At 46.5% G+C, this 23,600-nt stretch overlaps 1 protein-coding gene across 2 annotated transcripts in view; it reads right to left on the bottom strand.

Moving 5' to 3' along the window:
- Window positions 1–21,574, bottom strand: part of LOC121293133 (E3 ubiquitin-protein ligase TRIM33-like) — a 127,539-nt gene extending 105,965 nt beyond the window's left edge. Inside the window, exon 1 of one of the 2 annotated variants that reach the window (XM_041215858.1) lies at window positions 21,092–21,574. In XM_041215858.1, the coding sequence (XP_041071792.1) occupies window positions 21,092–21,362 (271 nt within the window). In that variant the 5' untranslated portion in view covers window positions 21,363–21,574. The remainder of the gene's footprint in view (window positions 1–21,091) is intronic. The other variant, XM_041215857.1, reaches the window with a different exon arrangement.
- Between the last annotated feature and the right edge of the window lie 2,026 nt (window positions 21,575–23,600).

Genomic DNA, 23,600 nt, shown 5'->3' with positions numbered 1-23,600 from the left:
CTGTTGTAGTATAGATCTAGTATAGACACAATGGATCCAATGGCCTTCTGTGTTGCAAAGATCAAAGACTGAGGAATCTGTTGTTTATTTTTGTTCCCAATGGTCATCATTTGGTCCATATAACATGTGCATTTTTTCTGTCATCTGGATTTAACTTATTCTTTTAAATATCAGGCCCTTTATTTCTTAAAGGCAACTTTGATTAAGAGCAGTTAAGTGCTGAAGGAAGAAACAGATTCTTAAACAGCACAATCTTGAATAAATCCACACACTGAGCCCTAAGTTAACATGGATTTGATGGAGAGCAGTGCTTCAATATACTGCCAAGGTGAATTCAGTCATGTGTGGATGTGGGAATGGGAACATAGACTCAATAAGTTTCAGACCCAAACAAAATAACTCTTAAAAGTCTCACTCATGCCCCCTGCTACATGACAGGCCTCTCCATTTTGTACTTTTTCTGTTCCTACTATCATCACCCTTTCCCTGCCTCTACATTTCCTTAGTGGCTGCTCAATCTCTGACATCTTTCAGGCCACTGACCTGAAATATTAACCGCTTTTCTCTCCTTGCAGATGCTGCCTGACTTGCTGCCTATTGCCAGCACTGTCCATTTCTATTTCAGATTCCCAGCACCTACAGGATTTGTTGCAATTTCACAAGGCAGTTTTTTGGGAAAACCATTGTGAATCCGTTTCTAACAGTTGCATCTGTTTGTGGTGTTAGGGATGTGTTGTGGCATCATGCTAACTGCACAATCTATTGATGAATTCAATCACTTCTGGTCCAAAAAAAAAGTTAAGTCATCAGGTAATTAAATTAAGCAAGCAAATGACACATCAAACTAGGAGTTACGCGTAAACAAAATTACAAGGTAGCATGAATGAAATAACTTAACAAAGAGGAACAGTGCATCATCTTTCGACTGGAGACTTTACAGTCTTCTGGGCTCAACATAGAGCTCAACAATTTTAGATCATAATGTCTGCTGCCACTTTTTTGTGTTGGTTCGGTTTTCCCTTTTGTTTCTTTCATTCCTTTACTTTGTGTTCAGATGTCTGCTATCCTGCCATTCATACCTCCTCTAAACATATCTTTTGTTTCTTAACTTGTCCCCATTGTCACTCTCTTTGGCATTTCACCATGAAACCTTTGGTCAATTAATCTGTCCTGTCTCCCGCCCCCATCCTTTGATTCTTTCCTTCCCCCCCCCCACCCCTTTGATTTGCTCCAAACCTATTATATCTCTAACTTCTCTCAGTTCTGATGAAAAGCCATCAACCGGAATTGTTAACTCTGTTTCTCTCTCCACAGAAGTTGCCAGACCTGCTGATTATTTCCAGCATCTTCTGTTATTATTTTTTGTTCGTGTCTAAACTTGTACCTAGGGTTATGGTCACTCAAGTGTGTGAATCTGTCAATGTGGATTGGCTGGCCATTATAGAAGCATTTAAGCATCAATTGAAATGAGCAAAGATCAAAATGGAGGGCAGAGTTCATAGTTTGAAGTTGATGAACTCAATGTTAAGACCAGAAGGCTGTAAAGTGCCAAATCTGAAGAGAAGATGCTGTTCGTTCCAGCTTGCATTGGGCTTCACTGGGATATTACAGCAGGCCAAGGACAGAAATGCGAGTGTGAGAGCAAGATGGTGAATTGAAATGGCAAGCGACAGGAAGATCAGGGTTATGCTTGCAGACTGAGCCAAGGTGTTCTGCAAAGTGGTCACCCAGTCTGCATTTGATCTCCACAGTGTAGGAGAGACCACACTGTGAGCATCAAATACAGGTAGACTGAGTTGAAAGAAGTACAAGTGAATCATTTGGAAGGAGTGTTTGGGGCCTTGGACTGCAAGGAGGTAAAAGGGCAGGTGTTATGCCTCCTGTGATTGCATGGGAAGGTGTCTGGGAAGAAAATGAGCTGTTGGAGGTGATGGAGGAGGAGACTAGGGTATCGCAACAGGAACAGCCCCTTCAGAATGCTGACAGGGGCGGGGAGGGGAAGATGTGTTTGATGGTGGCAGCATGCTGGAGGTGGCAGAAATAATGGCAGAGGCATTTTTATCTGTACTTTGTTAACAGTAGAAAGCAGGTAAGGGAGAAGTGTACTTCTAGGCATTGACAGCAGTGAGAAATCAGTGAGAAGATGCACATCAAGATCTAATCAGTATCCAACATTCACAACAACTACAGTTAGGTCTACGAGCTACTGGTTGTTTTGGAATATACAGTCATTATGCACATGAGTACGCTAGCCATTGCATGACTGTGTACTCCAAAAAGATGTAACTTCATGGGTTTTGAATAAACAAAGTAGCATATAAATACTGCACTGAAAAAGCAGATAACAGTAGGGCTTACGGACAGAGTTACACTTCCATCTCCTAGTTTTGCTATCGTCTAAGCTGATGAAATTCCAAGGACTTTGAGCAACTGATGCTCATTCAGCATCTGCAACATAAAATTTGCCATGGTTTCAGGAAGAGAATGATCGTTGGAGAAAGAGAAGAGAGGTTAGAAGGGTGGCCGGAGATATAGCAGAAAGGAATTCCATCAAATTCACTGCACAGAAACAAGCACTCGGTCCAGCTTCTCTATGCCAGTCTTCAATGCTCCACACAAGCCTCCACCAAACCTAACTCAACTAATCTGATCAGCACATCCTTCCCTCATATACTTATCAAGCTTCCTCTTAAATGCACAATGTTATTTATTTCATCTGTTTTGCAGTAACAAGTTCCACATTCTAACCTTTCTCTGGGTAAAGAAGTTGCTTCTGAATTCCTTCCTTGGCTTATTAGTGGCTATCTTAGATTTATGCCCCTAGAAGTGGACTTGTCCACAAAAAGAAACAACTTGATATCTATCCTATTGAAATAATTGGATTAACTTTGAAGCACTGAAGGTTGGGAGCAATGTGGCAAGGGAGAGGACTTTAGAAAAAATGCTCTAGACTTTGTCACTAATAGCCAAGGTCAGAGAGTTGAAGGAGGCGGCAAGATGTTAGCAGTTCTCAGCTAATTCCTCTTTGAATAATGGCCCTCAGAAAACACTCCTGAACTTAGTGAAGTTGTCAAACTCTCTGTATATAATTCAAAGAGCCTTCCTTATTGGGATGTTCCTGGTAATTCCACATTCATTGCTTGTACCAGTTTTATTCACCATTTTCTTTAGTTGACCTTTGCCTGAGCAACAGAGGCACATGGGAAGATATCAAGGGGGAAAAAAAACAGGGACAGACTTGGAATTCCAACAAGTCAACGGTCCGGGAAATAAATGGAAGCAACTGGTAGGAAACTTAAAATCCTTACACAGCCCAGTTCCACCCTTTCACAGAGATGCTTTTCCACATTAAAAGATTGCGTTAGTAATGAGGCCTAAGGAAGAAGGCCAATTGGCACAAGATAAGCTCTCAAACAAAGCAGTTTGGCTCACAGTATATGGTGTGGCAAGAGCAACTAGAGACCAACGGCAGATCTAAAAAGAGCAGATTACACTGTGGGGGGAAGTTATATGGCACATGCTGTTGGCAAACTTCAACTAAGACAAGAAATGTGGGGAATGCCAGGTGTCACCAATCTGAGCAAGTACATATCATGCATGACTGCTTTATAATCCAGTCAGCTACAAGCAGTAGCTTTGCATCATGAACAAGTAATTTAATAATAGCAAGCTGGGAATAATTCCAAATAACAGGTACCACAACATAATTAAGCTTGACAAGAGCCGGATTAAACCAATACTGTGACATGCAGCTTCAAACACAATGAGGGAACAGTTTAAAGAAAATCAACTCAAGAGGAGGGAGGCTGGCTGCATCAAGATAACTACACTCAAGGGCCAATGGGATATATTGAAGGGCATTCTGCAGAAAGAAAAGAAAGTTGTGCATTTAAATAGCACCTTTCACGACCAGACATATCAAAGCACTTTATTTTACATCCAATTAAGTATTTTTTAAAGTGTAGTCACTGTTCTAACGTAGGAAATGCAGTTGCCAATTTGCGCACAGCAAGCTCCCACAAACAGCAATATGATGATGACAGATAGTCTGTTTTTATGATTATGACTAAAGGGTAAATTTAGGCCAGGACCATAGGGGGAAACTCCCCTGCTCTTTGAAATAGCATCATGGGATCTGTGCATTGGCCTGAGGGCCAGGCAGGGCACCACTTTACATCTCATCGAAAGAACGGCACCTCCAACAGTGCAACACTCCATCAGTACAGTGCTGGACCTTGGTACTCAAGTCCTGGATTGGGACTTGGACTCACATCTGTCTGACTCAGAAGCAAGAGTGCGACAAATTGAGTCACAGCTCAGTGTTCAAAAAGAATTACTCCAAGACCAGCAATGAGAGATGAAAGAAGTGCGTCAGTAAATGGAAGAATCAAACAATAATAAGTGAATAAGGTACGGAAACAAAGGGCTCAAAATGTTAACGCAGGGTTTGGGGCTCCAACACCGGAACAAAAGGCAAGCTAACATCTCAACCGTGCCAGCACCAGGACTGGCTTGGCCATTTTACCACTGGCTGCAGTCTCATTGGGAGTTGCAGCATTAAAAGCCTGTGGCCAGAGGGTCAGCACCTCAGAAGCCTCAGTGGGGCCACCAGGAGAGAGAGGTAGATGTTCAGGAATGGGGTTTAGTGCATTCCTTTGAATTCCCTGTGACATTAGAGCAATAAAGGCAGCTGTTCAGATTTTTCTTTCCTTTTATATCAGACAGAATGAGTGTGAGTGGGTGTACTCTTTTAAATAAATCAATAAAATCAAACTAATTAACAAATCAACTAATAAACTATTGAATAGCCCCAAAAGGGAGCACTGTAACCAAAAAAAACTTTAAAAGGAAACTTATCATTTTAAATTAAAATAATGTTTCTTGGGGTGATGACACACTCCAGCCTCAGCAGCACCCACTGGTCGCAGAAGGCCTCAAGTGTACCAGCAGACACGGTGTGTCTCTGCAGGAACACCCAGACCGAGCTTGGCCAGAGAGGAGGGGTACATGTGTGTCTGTTTGCGCAGCGATTAAGTGCTGGGGAACGGAACATTTGCTAATTCAGACACTCAGTAATGAGTGAACATAGGAATTGATAGACAAAAAAAAAACAAGGTCTATTTAGTTCACCTTCTGCCAGTTGCATGGCATAATGATAATGGATTGTTGACTAATCATAGTGATCAATCTGTGTCAATTAGTCTATGACAGGCACTGACAAAACTGTGAGGAAAACCCAGATGGTGGAAACATTTGGGAACCATAGATCCAAAGTCACCTGTTCCTCTTAAGCATGTTACATTTACCACGTCATCTCAAATTACTAATTGCTATAGCCTTAAGGTTATTTTCTGAATGAAATCTATTTGTGTTTGAATGAAACAATACTGTTTCTATCATCTCTCCAGGGAACCTTCTGCTATCAAGCCTTTCTGGGTCAATTTTTTTATTCATTCTTGGGGTGTGGGTGTCACTGGCTAAGCCAGCATTTATTGCCCATCCCTAATTGCCCTTGAAGAGGTGGTGTTGAGTTGCCTTCTTGAACCACTGCAGTCCATGTGGTGTAGATTCTAGGCATTTAAGAGGCAACCACGATGCTATGATCTGGAGTCACATGTAGGCCAGACCAGGTAAGGATGGCAGATTTCCTTCCCTAAAGGACATTAGTGAACCAGATGGGTTTTTACAACATTGACAATTCCATTCCATATGCCGTGGTGGGATTCAAACCCAGGTTCACAGAGCATTACCCTGGGTCACTAGTGCAGCGACAATATCACTATGCCACTGCCTCCCCTCCCCTCCACTAGCCCTCCGCCAGACGTTAGTAAGGACGACTTTGCAGGGTCAACAGAGCTAAGTTTGCTGTTGTTGTTTCTGGTGCCTAGGTCAATGCCGGGTGGCACGTCCAGTTCGATTCCTTTTAGAATTTTTAATAGCTTGATACAACTGAGCGGCTTGCTAGGTCATTTCAGAGGGCATTTAAGAGTCAACCACGTAACTGTGGGTCTGGAGGCACATGTAGGCAGATTTCCTTCTCTAAAGGACATTAGTGAACTAGATGGGTTTTTACAAATCAACAACAGTTTTATGGTCATCATCAGATGTTTAATTCCAGATGTTTATTGAATTCAAATTTCACCATCTGCCATAGTGGGACTCAAACTCAGGTCCCCACAGCATTACCCTGAGTCTCTTTTACTAGCACAGTGACAATAACTCCACCTCCCACGAGGTTAAATGCTCAGTAAATCTAACCCTGCAATGTTATAATATGTCTAACTTTAAACTCAGAAGAACACCCCTTATTGAATATAAATGACATTTTATCTAGACCTGTACAAAACACCTTTTAAAGGCTGCATGAGTGACATTGCCAAAGACGCCCAGCTGAAGGGAGGTTTGTGATGTGGGCCTGTGCCTACCAGCTGTTGGAATGTGACTAACCAACTTTATTTTACATACAGCCCCTACATCCAGCATTCAGAAGGCATTCTTAACTCAAGAGTTTAGCTGAATTGGAACCCAGATCAGATAGAAGGCCACTCAGTATGTATCTTAACTTGTTTTTGAAATGAAGAGAACTTCTTTCAGTATCAGTTTAATACTAATAGTTATTTTTTTGTGATAGAAGCCATGACAATCCTCATTCACTGGAATCTGGAGCAGGAAACCAGTGCAACCTGTTGCTTCACATGGAAGCCATGGGCTAGTGTTAGATTATATAGAGCGCACACTTCTTTACTGCAGTGAAAGCTGGACTGTATATCAACATCACATAAGTGTACTAGAGAAATTCCATCAACAATGCCTCTGCCCCATCCTCTGGATTCAATGGGAGGATCAAACAAATGCTAATGTCGTTCTTGAAGCCAGCTCCAGATGCATTCGAGGATGAAGAAAATGGTTCAAAGACACTCTGAAGTTCTCCTTGAAGCGCAGCAGCATTGACAATAGTGGCTGGGAGGAGCTTGCTACCGATCAAAACGGCGACGGCTTGTCCATCAAGCTGTACACAAAAGCCAAGACAAAGCCAACCCAGCCAATTAACACCCAATCAGTCTACTCTCGGTCATCAGTAAAGTGATGAAAGGGGTCATCAACAGTACAATCAAGCGGCACTTGCTTAGCAATAACCTGCTCACTGATGACCAGTTTGGGTTCCGCCAAGGCCACTCAACTCCTGACTTCATTACGGCCTTAGTTCAAACATGGACAAAAGAGCTGAACTCCCGAGGTGAGGTGAGAATGACTGGCCTTGACATCAAGGCAGCATTTGACCAAGCGTGGCATCCAGGAGCCCTAGCAAAACTGGAGTCAATGGGAATCAGGGGGAAAACTCTCCACTGGTTGGAGTCAAACCTAGCACAAAGGAAGATGGCTGTGGTTGTTGGAGGTCAGTCACCTCAGTTCCAGGACATCACTGCAGAAGTTACTCAGGGTAGTGTCCTAGGCCCAACAATCTTCAGCTGCTTCATCAATGACCTTCTTCCATTATAAGGTCAGAAGTGGGGATGTTTGCTGATGATTGCACGATGTTCAGCATCATTCACAATTCCTCAGATACTGAAACAATCCATATCCAAATGCAGCAAGACCTGGATAATATCCAGGTTTGGGCTGACAAGTGGCAAGTAACAAGTGCCAGGCATCGCCAACAAGAGAAAATCTAACCATCGCGCCTTGACATTCAATGGTATTACCATCGCTGAATCCCCTACTATCAACATCCTGGGAGTACCATTGAAGAGAAACTGAAGGCATATAAACTAGTCATATAAATACTGTGGCTACAAGAGCAGGTCAGAGGCTGGGAATCATGTCGTGGATAGCTCACCACCTGACTCCCCAAAGCCTGTCCACCATCTACAAGACACAAGTCACGAGTGTGATGGAATACTCCCCGCTTGCCTGGATGAGTGCAGCTCCCACAACACTCAAGAAGCTTGACACTGTCCAGGAGAAAGCACCCGGCCCATAAACATTCACTCCCTCCACCACCGACACACAGTGGCAGCAGTGTATACCATCTACAAGATGCACTCACCAAGGCTCCTTAGATAGCACCTTCTAAATCCATGACTGCTCCATCTAGGACAAGGGCAGCAGACACATAGGAACACCACCACCTGAAAGTTCCCCTCCAAGCCACTCACATCCTGACTTGGAAATATATTGACGTTCCTTCACTGTCGCTGGGTCAAAATCCTAGAACTCCCTCCCTAACAGCACTGTGGTTGTACATACACCACAGGGACTGCAGCGGTTCAAGAAGGCAGCTCACCACCTTCTCAAGGGCAATTAGGGATGGGCAATAAATGCAGGCCTAGCCAGCGACACCCACGTCCCATGAACGAATGAAAAGAAACAACATCATGCTTTGAGTCCCAATGTCTTAATGACAAGGCAGAACAGTGGTAGAGAAGGAAAAGAAAAGAAGCAAATCTTGACTCTGGATCCCACTACCTCATGGGACACCCTGTGCCCAAAGATCTGTGGGTCGACAATTGACCCGTTCAGTCACATGAAGGCCCATGGCAGAAATTCGCAACCCTGAGTAGACGTCATTTTCGAATCAAGGGACCGCCGACGACGATGAGAGAGCAGCTGATTGTGCAAGCCCAGTGTTTGTTATTTCTTACAGATTTAATACAAATCGCATTTATATAGCACTTTTAATGGAGGAAACCTCCCCAAGATACTTCCCAGGAGCCTTCTCAAACAAAACATGATGCAGAGTCACACTAGAAGATAGTTGGACAGATTATGAAGTGCTTGGTCAAAGAGGTAGATTTTAAGGCATTACTTAAAGGAGAGAGGCAAAGAGGTTTAGGGAGGGAATTCCAGAGCTTAGGGCCCAGACAACCAAAGGTGCGGCTGCCAATGGTAAAGCGATTAATAATCAGGCTTGCACAAGAGGCAAGGATCAGAGGAGTGCAGATATCTCGGAAGGAGATTAGAGATAGGGAGGGGAGGGGTGAGGTCATGGAGAAATTTGAATACAAGCTTAAAAACTTTAAAATCAAGGCTTTGCTCGGCTGGGAGCCAATATTGATTGATAAGTACAGAGGTGGTAGGTAGAACACGTAGAAGCACATTGAATAGAAGCGACATGTTTCATCAACACCATGGTGAACAACAAGCAGCATCTCACTTTCATGTTATTGGATTTTCTTATTCTGATCAAGAGAGAATGACCTGCTACTTTCATACATTCAACACTGGGCGCTCATGTGTAGTACACATGTAATATAGACCCCTTTCACAGAACAAGCAGCCGGCTGCTGTTTCTTAAAGCATAACTTGTGAGAATCTAGGCTGTCAGAAGATAGAATCATCTGGCAAGGAAAGAGTCCTGAAATCAACTCTTAAGTCTAATTATGATCATGTCACCTAATATCTTTTCATACAGTCTTACTGCACCAAAAGGGGGATGTTAAACTCATCATGCCTATGCAGGCTCTTTAAAAGAGCTAACCTCCTAGTCCTACTCCCCTACTGCTTCCCCATAGCCCTGGAAATGTTTTCCTTTTCAAGTGTTTATCCAATTCCCTTTTGAAAGTTACTATTGAATCTGCTTCCACCTTCCATTCAGGCAGCGCGCTCAGCTCATAACTGATGCCTGCAGACCCCAACTGTAAATAATGAGAAAGGCATCTGTTGCTGTGAGAACTGTGCATCTTCATTCCTGTGGCATTAACGTGCTTCTGAATGGTTTGAAGCTGTTCTTTTCCATAAATTCCTGCATTTATTAATGAACCTGCCTAATGATCATCTCATCTCTAGTGGATGCTGTTTATAGCTGCATTTACCTTGTAGGCTGGATCTCGGGGGAGCAAGCTAAATTGAACCACACTCTCCCATTCAGATTTCTCCAACATACAGTCTTCCCTTAAATTGGCTTCACTCAAGAGTTATAACTGTGCACAGGCTCGTCTTCATTAACGCCCTTTGCTAAATGGTGAGGTACAGAGAAAATAGAACAGGTGTGTGTGTGTACGTGTGTGCATGTGTGGGGGTCGGGGTGGGGGTGGGGAGGTGTCTGACATCATGATACCACAAAGATTGGCTTAGACCACAAGTTTTATTTTAGAAAGACTTACATTTATATAGCAACTTACACAACCTTGGGATTTCCCAAAACTCTTGATAGCCAGTGAAGCACTTTTGAAGAGCCACCATTGCTGTGATATAGAAAATGTGGGAGCCCAGCATTGCACAGCAAACTCCCACAAACAGCAATTAGACAATGACCAGGTGATTTGTTTCAGTGATATCAGTTGAGGGGTAATATTGGCCAGGACATTGGGGAGAACTCCCCTGCTCTTCTTTGAAATAACATATTAGAAAACATTTACGGCAGAGGAACAGGTCATTCAGTCCAATAGGTCCATGCTGGTGTTTATGCTCCACATGATCTTCCTTCCACCTGTCGTTAAATCCATTGATCTGTTGTACCTAAGTGTTAAATTAGCCTTCTGTGAAGATTGTAACATTAAAAGGTACAGGATGTTCCGATGCTTGTTACATTGGTTCCTACCCAGTAACAAGGGTGGGACCCTCTGGGAGTGTTTTGATAGGTCCCCAGATCAGTTCAAGGGTGAGTGAACACCACTTCTTGAGGCAGTCAGCCAGCCAGCCAGAAGTATCAGAGACACAGGGACAGGAAAAGCTCCCATTAAGTAATTTAAAAGAAGGGAGCAAAGTATTAGGCTCTGAACTAAAGAAAGAGCTGCAGTTAGCAGACTGACTCTGTACTGTGGGCTGCTGGGGCCAAAGTACCTCTTTGTTGCGCTAGTGTTCTGTTCAGCACTGCCGAAGAACTGAAATTATGCTTGTGAGCTAGCGTTTGAGTGTACTCGGAAATCCAGGAGAACATAATCTTGGAAGGCGAGATTGAAACCCTGAGAGGTGGGCTGTTGTTGAAGCCGTCCAAGTGGGAGTGACCTTTGAAGATCCCGCCTTGGAATTCTCTCAAAGGAGGAGACTGGAAACCTTCATAAGAAAGACAAAGTTTCAATGAGATTGGTGGATTCACAGTGGGACTAACATCTGGGTGATTTGTTGAGAAATCCATGGAATCTGTTTTGATTGCAATTGTCATTTACTCTGTAGTGCGGTGTGTCTGACCACAGTTCACCTGTTAATTCACATGTGCCTCATACTTACCCAGAGTGTTTGACTGAAAGACAGATTTGTAAATTGTTTTATCTTTCTGAACTTGTATAGTAAATTTTGCTTTTGCTTGTTCAAAACCCATGGAATCTTGTGACTTTATTCCAATATTTTTAAGGCAGAGCTAGATAGATTCTTGATTAACAAGGGGGTGAAAGGTTATCGAGGGTAGGCAGGAATGTGGGGTTGAGGTTACACTCAGATCAGGCATGATCTTATTGAATGGCGGAGCAGGCTCGAGGGGCCGAGTGGCCTACTCCGGCTCCTAATTCGTCTGTTCACAAGCAGGTGTCTTGAATCCCAACCCTGATCTACTTTAAACAAAACGTTATTGGTCCCTAACTGGATCTCCCCCCACAACCCGGGGTCTGGCCAAGGATCATAAAAACCCCCTCATTTAACCTCATCAATATATCCTTCTATTCCTTTCTCTCTCACAAGCTTATCCAGCTTCCCCCTCAACAGCCATTCACCTCAACTATTCCCTGTGGTAGTGATGTTCCACATGCTAACCACTCACTGGCTAAAATAGGATCTTTAACAGCCACCTGAGGAGGCAGATGGCACCTCTGTTTTAACATCCCATCCTAAAAGCATGCCCGACAGTGCAGCACTCCTTCGGTACTGAATTGGGGGGCAGAATTTTGCCCTTGATGGGCGGGCGGGCCCCACCGACTCAGCGGTGGGCAGGCAGCCAATTGCCACCGCCGAAACGGGCCGCACCGCCATTTTGCGCGGGCGGGCCAATTAAGGCCCACCCAGCGGGTCAGCAACTCCCATGTAGAACGGGAAAATCGTTGAGGAGGTGGGCGTGTTCAGACTGCAGCTTCCAATGAGGAACCGGCAAGTCTGTATGAAGAGTGGCCAGGCAGCCTTGTTGAGGCTGTTCACCATGGCCACTGACGAGAGCGACATATTGCCTTCAGGGCACAGGAGGAGGAGGAAGAGGAGGACGAGGAGGGGGGGCAGGCTGCAGGGTAGGCCAGCGGGGGAGGGGGTGGGGTCACCGTGCCTCTCAGTTCTCTGACGCCTGCCTTGCTGCCCTCCTCCAAGAGGTGTTCAACTATCGGGATATTTTGTATCCGGAGGATGGGAGGAAGAGCGAGCCCCCCCCCCCCCCCCCCCCCCCCCCCCACGTCACTAGGCAGGCGTGGCAGGAGGTGGGGGAGGTAGTAAGCGCCCAAGACGATGTGCGCTGCACAGGAACCCAGTGCCACAAGCGATTCAATAATTTGCTGCGCTCTGGAAGGTTGAGGACCATGTCAGCCTTGGCCACTTGACCCAGCAGGTAGCCTTAGCCTTTGAGGCCCCCCCTCCCCCCCCATGTCTTAGTGTCGTTACTACATTGCGCATTTGGCACATGCTGGGTGGGCAAACAGATAGTGACCATGTTTACATCAGCCTTAGTGGTTGAGGAGAAGATGGGTTCTCCCCACAGCATATGTTGGTGTTTGTTGCATTTGAGTAGTCTGGAGGCAACCTGCAGGGGAGGCAGCTAGACACATACTCAGAACTCCAACACATGTCATATTGATGGTGATGAGATAGGGGAAGGGGAGCCTCAAGGAGTCGTGGCCAAGAGCCATCTGCTGGCCTTGGCGCCGCACCTAGTTGCACCTCCTTGTCATGGGCGCTAAGACCCGTGTGTTATTCAAAGTGATGGACGCCGCATGTGTCCATTGGGAGGGGGTTGGGAGCAGCCGTACTATCTTCTGGGGACTGATCACCAGTAGTGTGGACAGGAGCCGCTGGAGGCCTCAGATGGGCCACTGTGGTTGGGGTGCGGCGTGTGTGTGCAGATTACATGATCGATCAGCCCCAATAAATCCTCTTCTCTGTTCTGCAAGCAAAAACCGAGAACAATATGAGGGAGTGCCATAGGACTGGTGGTGGACACAACGTGCTGCAGCACCTCACCACCTTCGAGGAGCAGGCCATGGAGCTGGGGAGAAGGCAGGCGGCCAAGGCAGCAGGTGTCAGCGAGGCTGGGGTGCAGCGGCCAGGTATTTGAGGGCCACAGTCCCATCCACTCTGTCTCCCCACCATCCAAAGCACTGATATTTGCTGCAATCGCTAATGCAGCAACACTGCTCATTCACAGACTGATTCAGTCAGACATGTGGGTCATACACAAAGGTCCCTCAGCCCCTTGAGGATACGTGTCTCCAGCACCTTCCAAAGTCGCTTTATCCTATTTCTGACCACTATCCCCATGGCCTAACATGCCCTGGCATCACTGCTGCACAGCCAAAGACGTTTTGCATCTTAGGAGGGTTGGTACCCCACCACCCTTTCAGCTAGTGCGTCCCACATTACTCTGTCCAAAAGGTCCTCAGTACCTCACTTGTCAACCTCATGGCATTCAACTTAAATAAATGCCACCACATTAGTCATCCCTGCGCCAAGGGGAAATGTTGCCTTCTGCCCACCCGGTCTATGCCCCTCATAACGGTATGAAGGTCAATAATGTGACCTGTCAATCTCCACGGCAAATGGCGCAAGTGTTTGCTATGTTTCCTCATCACTCCAACTCTCCGGGCCAGCATGCATCAGGTCTGCACTCACCCCACTCCAATGGCACATAACATTCCATGTGGCATTCCTGAGGCCATCTGACCAGCCTGTCTGTACGCGCGTGTAATGTTTGGGCCTCCTCTTGACTATGTACCACCCCACCAATGTTCGTCTCCTTAGGTTCTTGAAGGGTGAGCGACTTATGAGGCTGGGGGGGAAAGGGATGAAAGGTGTTACTGACTGAACGCTAACTGATGCACTGTCCTTGTTGTTAATTTCAGCATCACCACCGCATGGCCATGGCCAACAAGTCTGGAGCCCCCCCCTCCACACCTGAGGGCCAAGATGTGCAACTTGCGGCACATCATTTCAGCCAGGCAGGCACCAGCGCAGCGACAAACACCTCGGTGAGGAATATAATGTCGGCTAATGTCCTGGGTCACAGTGGAGAGGGCACTTCACAATCGCTGGAGGAGATGGTAGGGGCAGAGAGTGCCGATGGTGCCAGCAGCCGGAGGACTGAGTCCGGCAGTGATGATTTGCTTCTGGAGATGTCACCAATGCAGCAGCTGCAGGACAAGCGGCAGGATGCACGGGAGCAACTGGCAGGGTTGCATGAGAGTGTGCTTCAGTTGGTCTCTGCGATGGAGGAGTCCAGGCAGAGTGTAGGTGAAGGCATGAACCTCAGGACGGAGCTTCAGGCTTCCTCCACTGAGAGATTGGCGACTCTCATGGAGAGGGCTTCAATCGGATTGAGACTCTTCTGATTGGGTTACCCTCTGACCTGCATTAGCCCTCACAGTGCTAATAGCCACAGGTGGTCATTCGCAATGTGGGAGATGTTCTCGGCACCAAGTGTCGGCGCTCGGTGCCCATCCATCTGCGGTGAGCAGGGAGGTCCAATGTGACCTCACGTCAGCGCAACAGCTGCCTGTCGTCGCTGCGAGCTCCTCTCAGGGCGCTCCAGATGAGGGCAGCAGCCCCTCCGCCCCTCTGCCAGTGACTGTTGCATCTGTTGAGGCTGCGACAACTGGGGAGGTGCCAGTTCTGGAACTGGCCGCTCCCTTCCAGGCAGGGCCAGCACAGGCTCCACAGGCCAGAGGACGCCCACCAAGGTCATCGAGGCCAACAGGACAGAGTCAGCAGGCTGGCTCACAAGACAGTCGGAGCAATGGGGCAGCACCAAGACGTAGCACCTGAAAACATAAGCATAAGGCACCTCAGGCACTCCGTGGGTATGTCACTGGTGATTTTGTGTTGGCCTTAGATTAGGGAACAAATAGTTATGTTTGTAAGAGAGACGTTTGTGTTTGATGTTGGACTGAATAAAGTCCAGTTTTCGGACCATGGCTGAGGGTGTTTCCTTTGTGCTGCATTTGTATGTTTCACAGACATATCATGAGTATTTGGGTGGACATTGATATTTCTGTACTAAACCCTTAGTTCCACCTAATTGCCACGTGTGGAAGCACCAGGCAATGTTGGTCCTGCTGATCCATGTGTGTGGAGCTAGCTGAAGGTTCTTTGGATTAAAGTGTCCCAGGTGTCCCTGCCTCCTTGGTGTAGTAGCGGGTCAGCGTGCTGCCCCTCATCATCGCCCTGTGCTGGATTTATCATGTGCAGCCTCAACCAGGGTGTCAAGGTCTTCATCGTCAACTGCACCCCCCTTTCCAGCGCAAGATTGTGGAGAATGCAGCACGTAACCACTACCACCGAGACACTATCTGGGGGGTACTGGAGTGCACCCCCTGTGCGGTCCAGGCAACGGAAGCGCATCTTGAGAAGACCGATGGCTCTCTCCACCACAGCCCTTGTGGAGCCATGGCTCCTATTGTACCGCTGCTCAGCTTCTGTTCTTGGATGGTGGAGAGGCGTCATGAGCCACCTTCTGAGGGGATAGCCAATGTCACCCAGCAGCCAACCATCCAGCCGGGCTGGAGCACTGAAGAGCGCCGGCACCTGGGAGTGTCTGAGGATGTAGGCGTCGTGGGAGCTGCCTGGGTACCTTGCACAGACTCGTAGAATCAGCATCCTGTGATCACACTATCTGCACGTTCATGGAGTGGAAGCCCTTCCTGTTGATGAAGGCACCGGGCTCACCTGCTGGCGCCTTGATGGCCACATGTGTACAGTCTATAGCACCCTGGACACAGGGGAAGCCAGCAATGGCCGTGAAGCCTCTGGCTCACTGTGTCTGACTTGCCTGGTCACGGAAGTGGATGAAAGTCAATGCACATCTGAACAGAGCGTCTGTAACCTGCTTGACACAAGTGTGGACAGCTGATTGGGAGACACCCAAGGCTCGGTGGGTGATCTTTGCGAAGGAGGCAGAGGCATAGAAGTGGAGGGCAACTGTGAGCTTCAGAACCGCTGGCATGGGGTGTCCACCCACACAGTTAGGGGAGATCTCAGGGCCAATCATCTGATAGATATAGTTGACTGTCTCCCTTGAGAGACGGAGCCTCCTTCGGCACTGCATCTGTCATATTGAGGTAGCTGCTTTGCTGCCTGTAAACCCTGGCAACAGGATAGTGGCATCTTCTGCAGCCCCTTCCACCTTGGACAACCTCTTGGCCCTGTGCCCCTCGTGCCTGCGCCTGTCCTCCCAAAGGTGGCTCCCCGGAGGCTGAGTGTCCACTCCTGGCCTCCTCCTTATTCTATCCCTCCCTTCCTCCTCAGAGGAGCTGCCTCCAGTGGAGATGTCAGAACCCATACCCAGGCCTCCGGAAAGCTGCAGGCCCAATAAAGATTACCAGCTGCAGACTGGTGAGCTAAAGCTTCAAAGTACAGAGAAAGCTCTTGGAAATCGATCTGAACTGTTAACAATCACACAGGTTAAGTTTAAAACACTTTTCTGCATTAAATACTTCAGATAAAACATGAACAATCCCTTTGAGCCCGCATATCCTGCCTACCTGTGCACTGCGCCGAAGTTCGCATGGGCCCCTCAAAATCCTCACCGATTGGCAAGTTAAGGGCCTAAACGAGGCCTTTAATTAATGGCGGGCGAGCGTCCCGCTGCTGAGCACGCCCGCCGACCGAAATATCGCGATGCCGCGTGCTGACGTGTGACATCAGCACGCGCCATTTTAAGCGCAGATGTGCAGGCTCCGACAGCCACACATCAGCCAGAAAATTCTGCCGGGGATGTCAGGTCAAATGTTTTGCTCTGAGGTTGGTCTGGAAACCACAACCGTCTAATTCAGAAGCAAGTATGCCACACCTCAGCCACAGCTGACACCAAGCAGGGGATAGCATAAGATTCAAAAGTAGTCTTACTAGATCAGGTAACCAGGGGACAGCTACTACAAGCACAGCAAATAGTCAGGTGAAGGAATGCATGAGAACCAAAACCTCAAAATAAATGGCAGATCCTTCAATTGTTCCTAACACCAATGTCACGAGAATGAAAAGCAAAGTTTAAAACTGGAACAATTAATTGAATTAGGACAACGACATTTTGTGAAACATAGGAACTGTAAGGTTAAAAAAGACCATAGGCGGACTTCCAGGAAACCATTGTAAAGTTACTTCACACAAGAAGCTTCTGTAAAAGAGAGGATATTTGTGGAATTAGTGGCGAGCTGGTGTGGTGGATTAGGCATTGGCTGAATGCCCATAGTCAGAAAGTCCACGGATTTCGAGACTGGTTACCTGCAGACTTCAGAATTTGGAGCGTTAATCATTATTATATCTTCATTAATGACCTAGATGCAGGGATTGAGAGAACGATCTTCCTGTTTGCAAAATAAACAAACCTAACTGCGAGTGTTAGGGCAGTAGAGGATGCTCAACCATTGCAACCTGACCTCGAGGTGTTGAGGGAACAGAAACCATGTTTGACAAATTTCTTTTTACAAAAACACTCTGCTTTGCACAAGCTTTCTCATTCTATTTCAGACTTCCAGTGTTTGTGTCACATTCCATTCCCTTTCTTTTATTTGCTGGTAAACTCTTGCTGTTTAAAGTATTTTTTTTTTTAAACTGATTTGATCATATTGGGTTTCTCTAATGCAAGACTTGTATTGAGTAATGTGGAACAATGCCACTCAGGGTTTGCCCAAGAAAGGTTCCACACTGCCTGTGGCTCTGTTGATAGCTCTCTACCACTGGAGATGGGGATGAGCAATACAATCAACACTATATTAAAAAAAATGTTACCCACACAAACAAATCTGCTAACATTTAATGTTTAAGTTTACCAGTTAATCCCACTTCTAGCTAATTTACATCCATTTTTCATGAACAACCACTTGTCCAATCATAGCACACTGACCCCATCTCAAGGAATTCCAGGACATAACCATCTTGACTGCACCAGCAACCTTTCAGACAGCTGCAGGTACCCTCCCAATCTGTCTTGTCAAGCACAGAGCAAATGATTTAAAAAAAAACCAAGACAGCATTCTATGCCCCACTCATACTCTGACCTTAAACTCCTACACTGTTGATGGAGCCGAGAAACAACCCCTCACTTTTCAGTTCAGCATTTTCTAGCTTTTCAGACTCAAAAGGTTCAACAATTTCAGGTAACATCTGCCCCCAATTTTCAAACAGCAGCTGCTGGCAATGATTCTGTGATTCTCATTTACACCTCGCTCTAGACCCATCTTTTGTTTCTTTCCTTCTCCCATTACCAGCTCCTTTTGCCTTGCACCATTTAACATTGAATCTCTCCTGCCTTCCATCCTATCACTGATCTCCCTTTTTGTCAAACACCTCATGTTTAAAACCTATTACATCTCTAACTTTTCCCAGTTCTGACGACAGGTCATCACCCTGAAAGGTTGACTCTGTTTTTCTCTCCACAGATGGTGCCTGATCTGACAAGTATTTCTGGCATTTTCAGTTTGCGTTCCAGATTTACGAACATATACATTAGGAGCAGTAGGCCATTGGGCCCCTCAAGCCTGCTCCACCATTCAGTAAAACCATGGCTTATCTGATTGTGGCCTCAACTCCACATTCTGCTTACCCCACCACCCCCTAACTTTTCCAGCCCCATAATATTTCGCATTTGTGTTGGAGAAAAGATTAAGGTTTTGTTTCCAGACGATAGTCAAGAAGCCAATCCCTCACACAGCACTATTTGCTTTTACAAGTAGCCCCAATTAATGGCACATGAACAAAACCACATATTCAACTAGAAGACCCTCTAAAGCAAAGTGGGGTGCCCATATTTTATTGGAATCTACAATGTTACTATATCTCTGCCTTGCTCTCTCTGTCTGGACAGCAACTCATCAATAGAGACCCCACCATCCAGTCAACAGTGGTCCTGGGTGAAAATAAGCCCCTTGAAATGTGTGTGCTTCAGATTACATTAATCTACTTAAAGCAACAAACAGGCCAAAGTCGTCCCCTGGGGAAAAGGGGCTTTAATTTAACAGTTCAGCTGAGTTGCCCATGACTGCTCCAGGACAATTAATTCCCATTGAGTTGCCAAGAACCACTTCAATCTGGTTCTAGCTGGTTCGAGCCGCCCCTGACCAGTTCCAACCGCCTGGGAGTGACTCAACCGCATCTACCACTCAAAGCTTTCCCGTGGGGGAGGCTGAAAGACAGGGGGAGGAAGTTCAGAGGGAAACACCACCTAAAGCGCTGCCTGGCAGATCTTGCAATTTGATGCCAGCAGGGCGCTTTCTCAAGTCGCTTCAGCCGGGCCCTGCAATCATTTTCAATGAAGAAAAAGGGAGTAGCTTGATCAGGGAGATGCTGTACACCCCTGTGAGTCAGGCGGAAGCGGTACATTCCTCGCCGCTTGTTACATTGTGGCTAAGCAACAGGAGAGGCGACATCAGCAGCTCCGATACAATGTAGCAAAGAACTGCTACAATATCCCAAAAGCAGTGTTACAATGTGGCAAAGAGCTGCTACAATGTACCCTTTCCCCAGGGACCATTAAACTTTATCAGTGACATATAAACTGGATACCAAACAATACTTTGCAGCAACTTATCAGCTACTGCCAGCTTCCCTGTCCGAATGGAAATGCACTGGCTTGTCATTTTCAAGTCGTTTCACATTCTCGTTGAAACCACATTTGCTTTTTCAACGTCCGTTTCTCTTTTTTTTTGCTTCAACTACCACCGCCACCCCCGAAACCGAGGGGGGGAAACAGAACACTCCCAATGCAGCTTGACATCATTTCATTAAAAAGGAATGTGTGTACAACTTTCAAAATGTTTAACCGGCTAAATTGATACCAGTGAATTAATGCAAGTTTAATTCTTGTTGTTGACATATTGGGGCCGGACGGTGTGTGCCACTTCCCTGAATGTCCAATGATTTGTGTTGCTGCATTGAGGTTAACGTGAGCTAACTGCACAACACAAACAGGGTTCAGCAACCCAAGCATTATTATACAATTGGCACGGATTTTACTATATTAGCCTTTTCGAAAAAAGTTATTTTCTGATCAAGTGTAACGACTGTCCGTGCAAGCCTTAATTTCTTAATTTAAGAGAATTGGTGAAAGGGAATATGGTTCAGACCAGACTTCACCTGGGAGATGGTCAGTCCCACAAAGAGCCTCTTTGTCACCTGGTGGCCAGACTATATTTTTCGCTCCCTGATTGGGATGCCAGTGAGAAAGAGACTTTTTGTTAACAAAAATTCAGCTGCTATTTTTTAATGGGATAACTTGAACTGAAATCCTGCCAGGTATGAGGCGAACGGGAAATGAAACGGGCCCTCCGGCCATAGTAAACAATAAACTATAATCGAAAAATTAGTCTGTAAACCCGAGGCTGACGCTTCAGGAGGTAAATATTAAAATATATGACGACCGACTCAACTCTCACACATGGGATAGTGCAAGATAGAAACCGCCCGAGCCCTCTTTTGCAAAATCATAACTAAGTTCCATGTTATCTATTTTCAATAAATGGTGCTTGGCTATTCAAATATGCAACCCACATTTACATTTTAAAAATGCCGATTGCAAAGCAGCGGTTCGATCATCGATTAATTGCGGTTTGAATTCATATAAGCGAATTCATGTGAACTAGGCTGCTGGAGACAGTGAGTTGAAAAATGTCAGATGGCAAACGTTCCCTGTTAGCGCCAATAACAAATCTCCTTTTACCAGGCTAACCACTGTTTATCTGAGGTGTCAGAACTATCAAAGTCTCTACACAATTAGGCAATCGCCATTAGCTGTAAAAACAAGGTTAAAATATATAGGTACATGAATAATTCCAAAAGTCTCTGTGCTTTCGGGGGCGCAGGGGCGCCAGGTCTGACAAAGGGTTTGAACGCTAGGCCCCAGTGTGAGCCTTGAGTCTGTCTGTGTGTGTATTGGAGCTGGAGAATCCGTGCGTTACGCAAGATTCAAGTGTGTAATAGGGGTGAGAGAGACAATGTTCACTCCCCCCCCTCCCCCCCTCCCCAATATACTCACTCTGCTGATGCTGGAGAGAGGAGGACTCTGCCAGACTGCCCGCCGTAGCTGACCCCGGCAGCACCAAGTGCCTGAGAGGTTCGGGCAGACACTTCTTGCAGAAGGAGTGTAGACATGGCAGCAGTTTGGGATCGCGACTCTGAAAATTCAGCTTGCAGACGGCACACGTCTCCAGCAGATTGAGCTGGACTCCCTCCGCCTTCTCCCCCTGTTCCCTACTCTCCGCTTCGTTTCCTGTGTTGAGCCCGGATTCCTGTGGACTCTCTGCCATTTCCAGAGTGCAGTTTCAGACTGTGATCCCCCTTGTAATTCCCATCCGCCTTGTTGTGGGTGCGCAGTGATAGGATCGGGTTATGATTTCTCTCTCTTTCTATCTATCTATCTCTCCATCCATCGATGTGGCCAAGTTGTTGCAGTGGTAAACGCTCAGTGACTGTGGGGTTGAGGGCGTTCTGATACAGGCTGCTGTCAAATGCAGGAAATACTCCATCTCCCGGACACAGGACGCCAGTGAGAAACAGCAAATCCATATTCATCACAGCACGTCATTGAGGCCCACATTAATATTAATGACTTTCATCAACAGGCAATCGAGACCCTTTCTCTTTTTGAAAAAAAATACTGTTCCTTAAACTGTTCCGGATTCATGTGCGTCTATCAAGCCAGACCCCTGAAAAAGGCCCTGTGTTTTCTGCTCTGTGCTGATCTCAGCCAGCGCTTGGAGGCGGGGTGGGGTGAGGTGGGTCACTGTTGCCCTCAGTAGCCCTGGGTCAGGGTTTCCCACTCGCTAAATACTGGCCAGTGACTCCCTGCTGGAAAGTGGGCGTTAGGGGAAGGCAGGATTGGGGCTGGGTTGTGAAGCCCCGCACAGTCGAATAGTCATAGCATAAAAAGGCCATTTTTCTTTTAGCAAAAGTATACTATATTCTTAAAATATCTGAAAGAACATTACAAAACCTTTCCAAATGGCCATCACAAAAAGTGCAATAATGTTCAAGTTTTCCGTGTAGACCATGCTGAGGTGCTTCAATACAATCAAGGAACATTACAGACATTGCAAAATGGTCACAACAGTTAGACAGTGCAATGGTATTTAAGTTGTCTACGTAGATCATGTTTCACTCTGAGGTGCCTCAATACAATGTGTAATATTCACTCCATAGATTCAATGTAAGAGTCATAGAGCCCCAGGGTCAGGGTGAGGGTGAGGGTGAGGGTGGGGGGTGGAGGGGCTGAAGGTGATGCCATTTTGTGTCAGACCGCGATCCGGTCCTGCGGTTTCCGCTTCCAATCATTTTATTTTCGGTTTTTTTTGGCAGCGGCTCGAGGAGGATTTGGTGGTGGTGATTCCAAGTAACCAGAACTGGTGCATGGAAAGTACACAGTATCCTCAGTAAAAAAGGCTACAATGTCTGATCAATTGGAACAGTGGAGATACCAGGACTGGCTCCAGACAAGCCAAATATACATGATTTCAAAACTACACATGATCAGATGTACAGTGTTCTCATTAGGAAAGACAAAAAACTGTATTCATGAGGCACACTTTGTTTTTAGGTTATTGGTTCCAAAGGTGTCTGTGTTTGTATTTTTATTGTAATGGTTTACCTATGCTGCACTTTTGTAATTTCAAAAGGTAAGAAAATACAATGCCAAGGATGAAAAAAAATGGCTGAAAGGTCTTAGACAGTGACCTTTCCCCATTGCGCCTCTGTAGCGGCTGCCCCAAGCTTTAGTGCATCCCTCAGCGTTTAGTCCTGGACTTAGAATGTTCCAGTCTGCAACACTGGGTTGGGGACAACTCTGCACTGGAAGACCAACAAGTCTTGGGCAGACCATTTCACTGAGTTGATGATCCTCCAGCTGCAGTTGATGTTTGTCTCGGTGTGTGCCCACAGAGCACAGAGTCCTGTGTCACAGAACTGCTCAGGATGAACCTCGACAGAAACCACTGCATCTCTCTCCAGACCTTCTTTGCAAAGGCACATTCCACAAGGAGGTGAACAACGGTCTTGCCCTCACCACAGCCACCTCGAGGGCAACGTGCAGAGGTGGTGAGACTCCTGGCGTGTAGGAAGGATCTGACGGGGAGGGCCTTTCTCACCACCAGCCAAGCTATGTCTTGGTGCTTGTTTTTTTTTCACCATGGCTACTCACCGCTTCCAGTTTCTAACGCATGCCCCGGTCCCTCTGAACCATATCCCCAGCACCCTCAGGCCATCTGACCTGACGGTGAAGGGGACAAAGGATCGGTCAGCCCAGTTCCCAAAGAACATGGCCTCACTCTTGCCATGATTTACCTTGGCTCCCAAGTCCAGTTCGCAGATGTTGATCAGTCTGTGCACCAACAGCAAATCCAAGCAGAACACGGTGATGTCATCCATATACAGGGAAGCTGTAACCTGAGCGCCTCCACTGCCTGGGATCATCACTCCTCTTATGATCAGATCCTTCCTGATGGACTCACACTTTGCAACACACGAACAGGACAGGGGAGAGTGGGCAGCCC

Source organism: Carcharodon carcharias, chromosome 21 (assembly GCF_017639515.1).
Source record: "Carcharodon carcharias isolate sCarCar2 chromosome 21, sCarCar2.pri, whole genome shotgun sequence".
NCBI classification, from domain to species: Eukaryota; Metazoa; Chordata; class Chondrichthyes; order Lamniformes; family Lamnidae; genus Carcharodon; species Carcharodon carcharias.
This window is presented reverse-complemented; position numbering and strand designations above follow the sequence as displayed.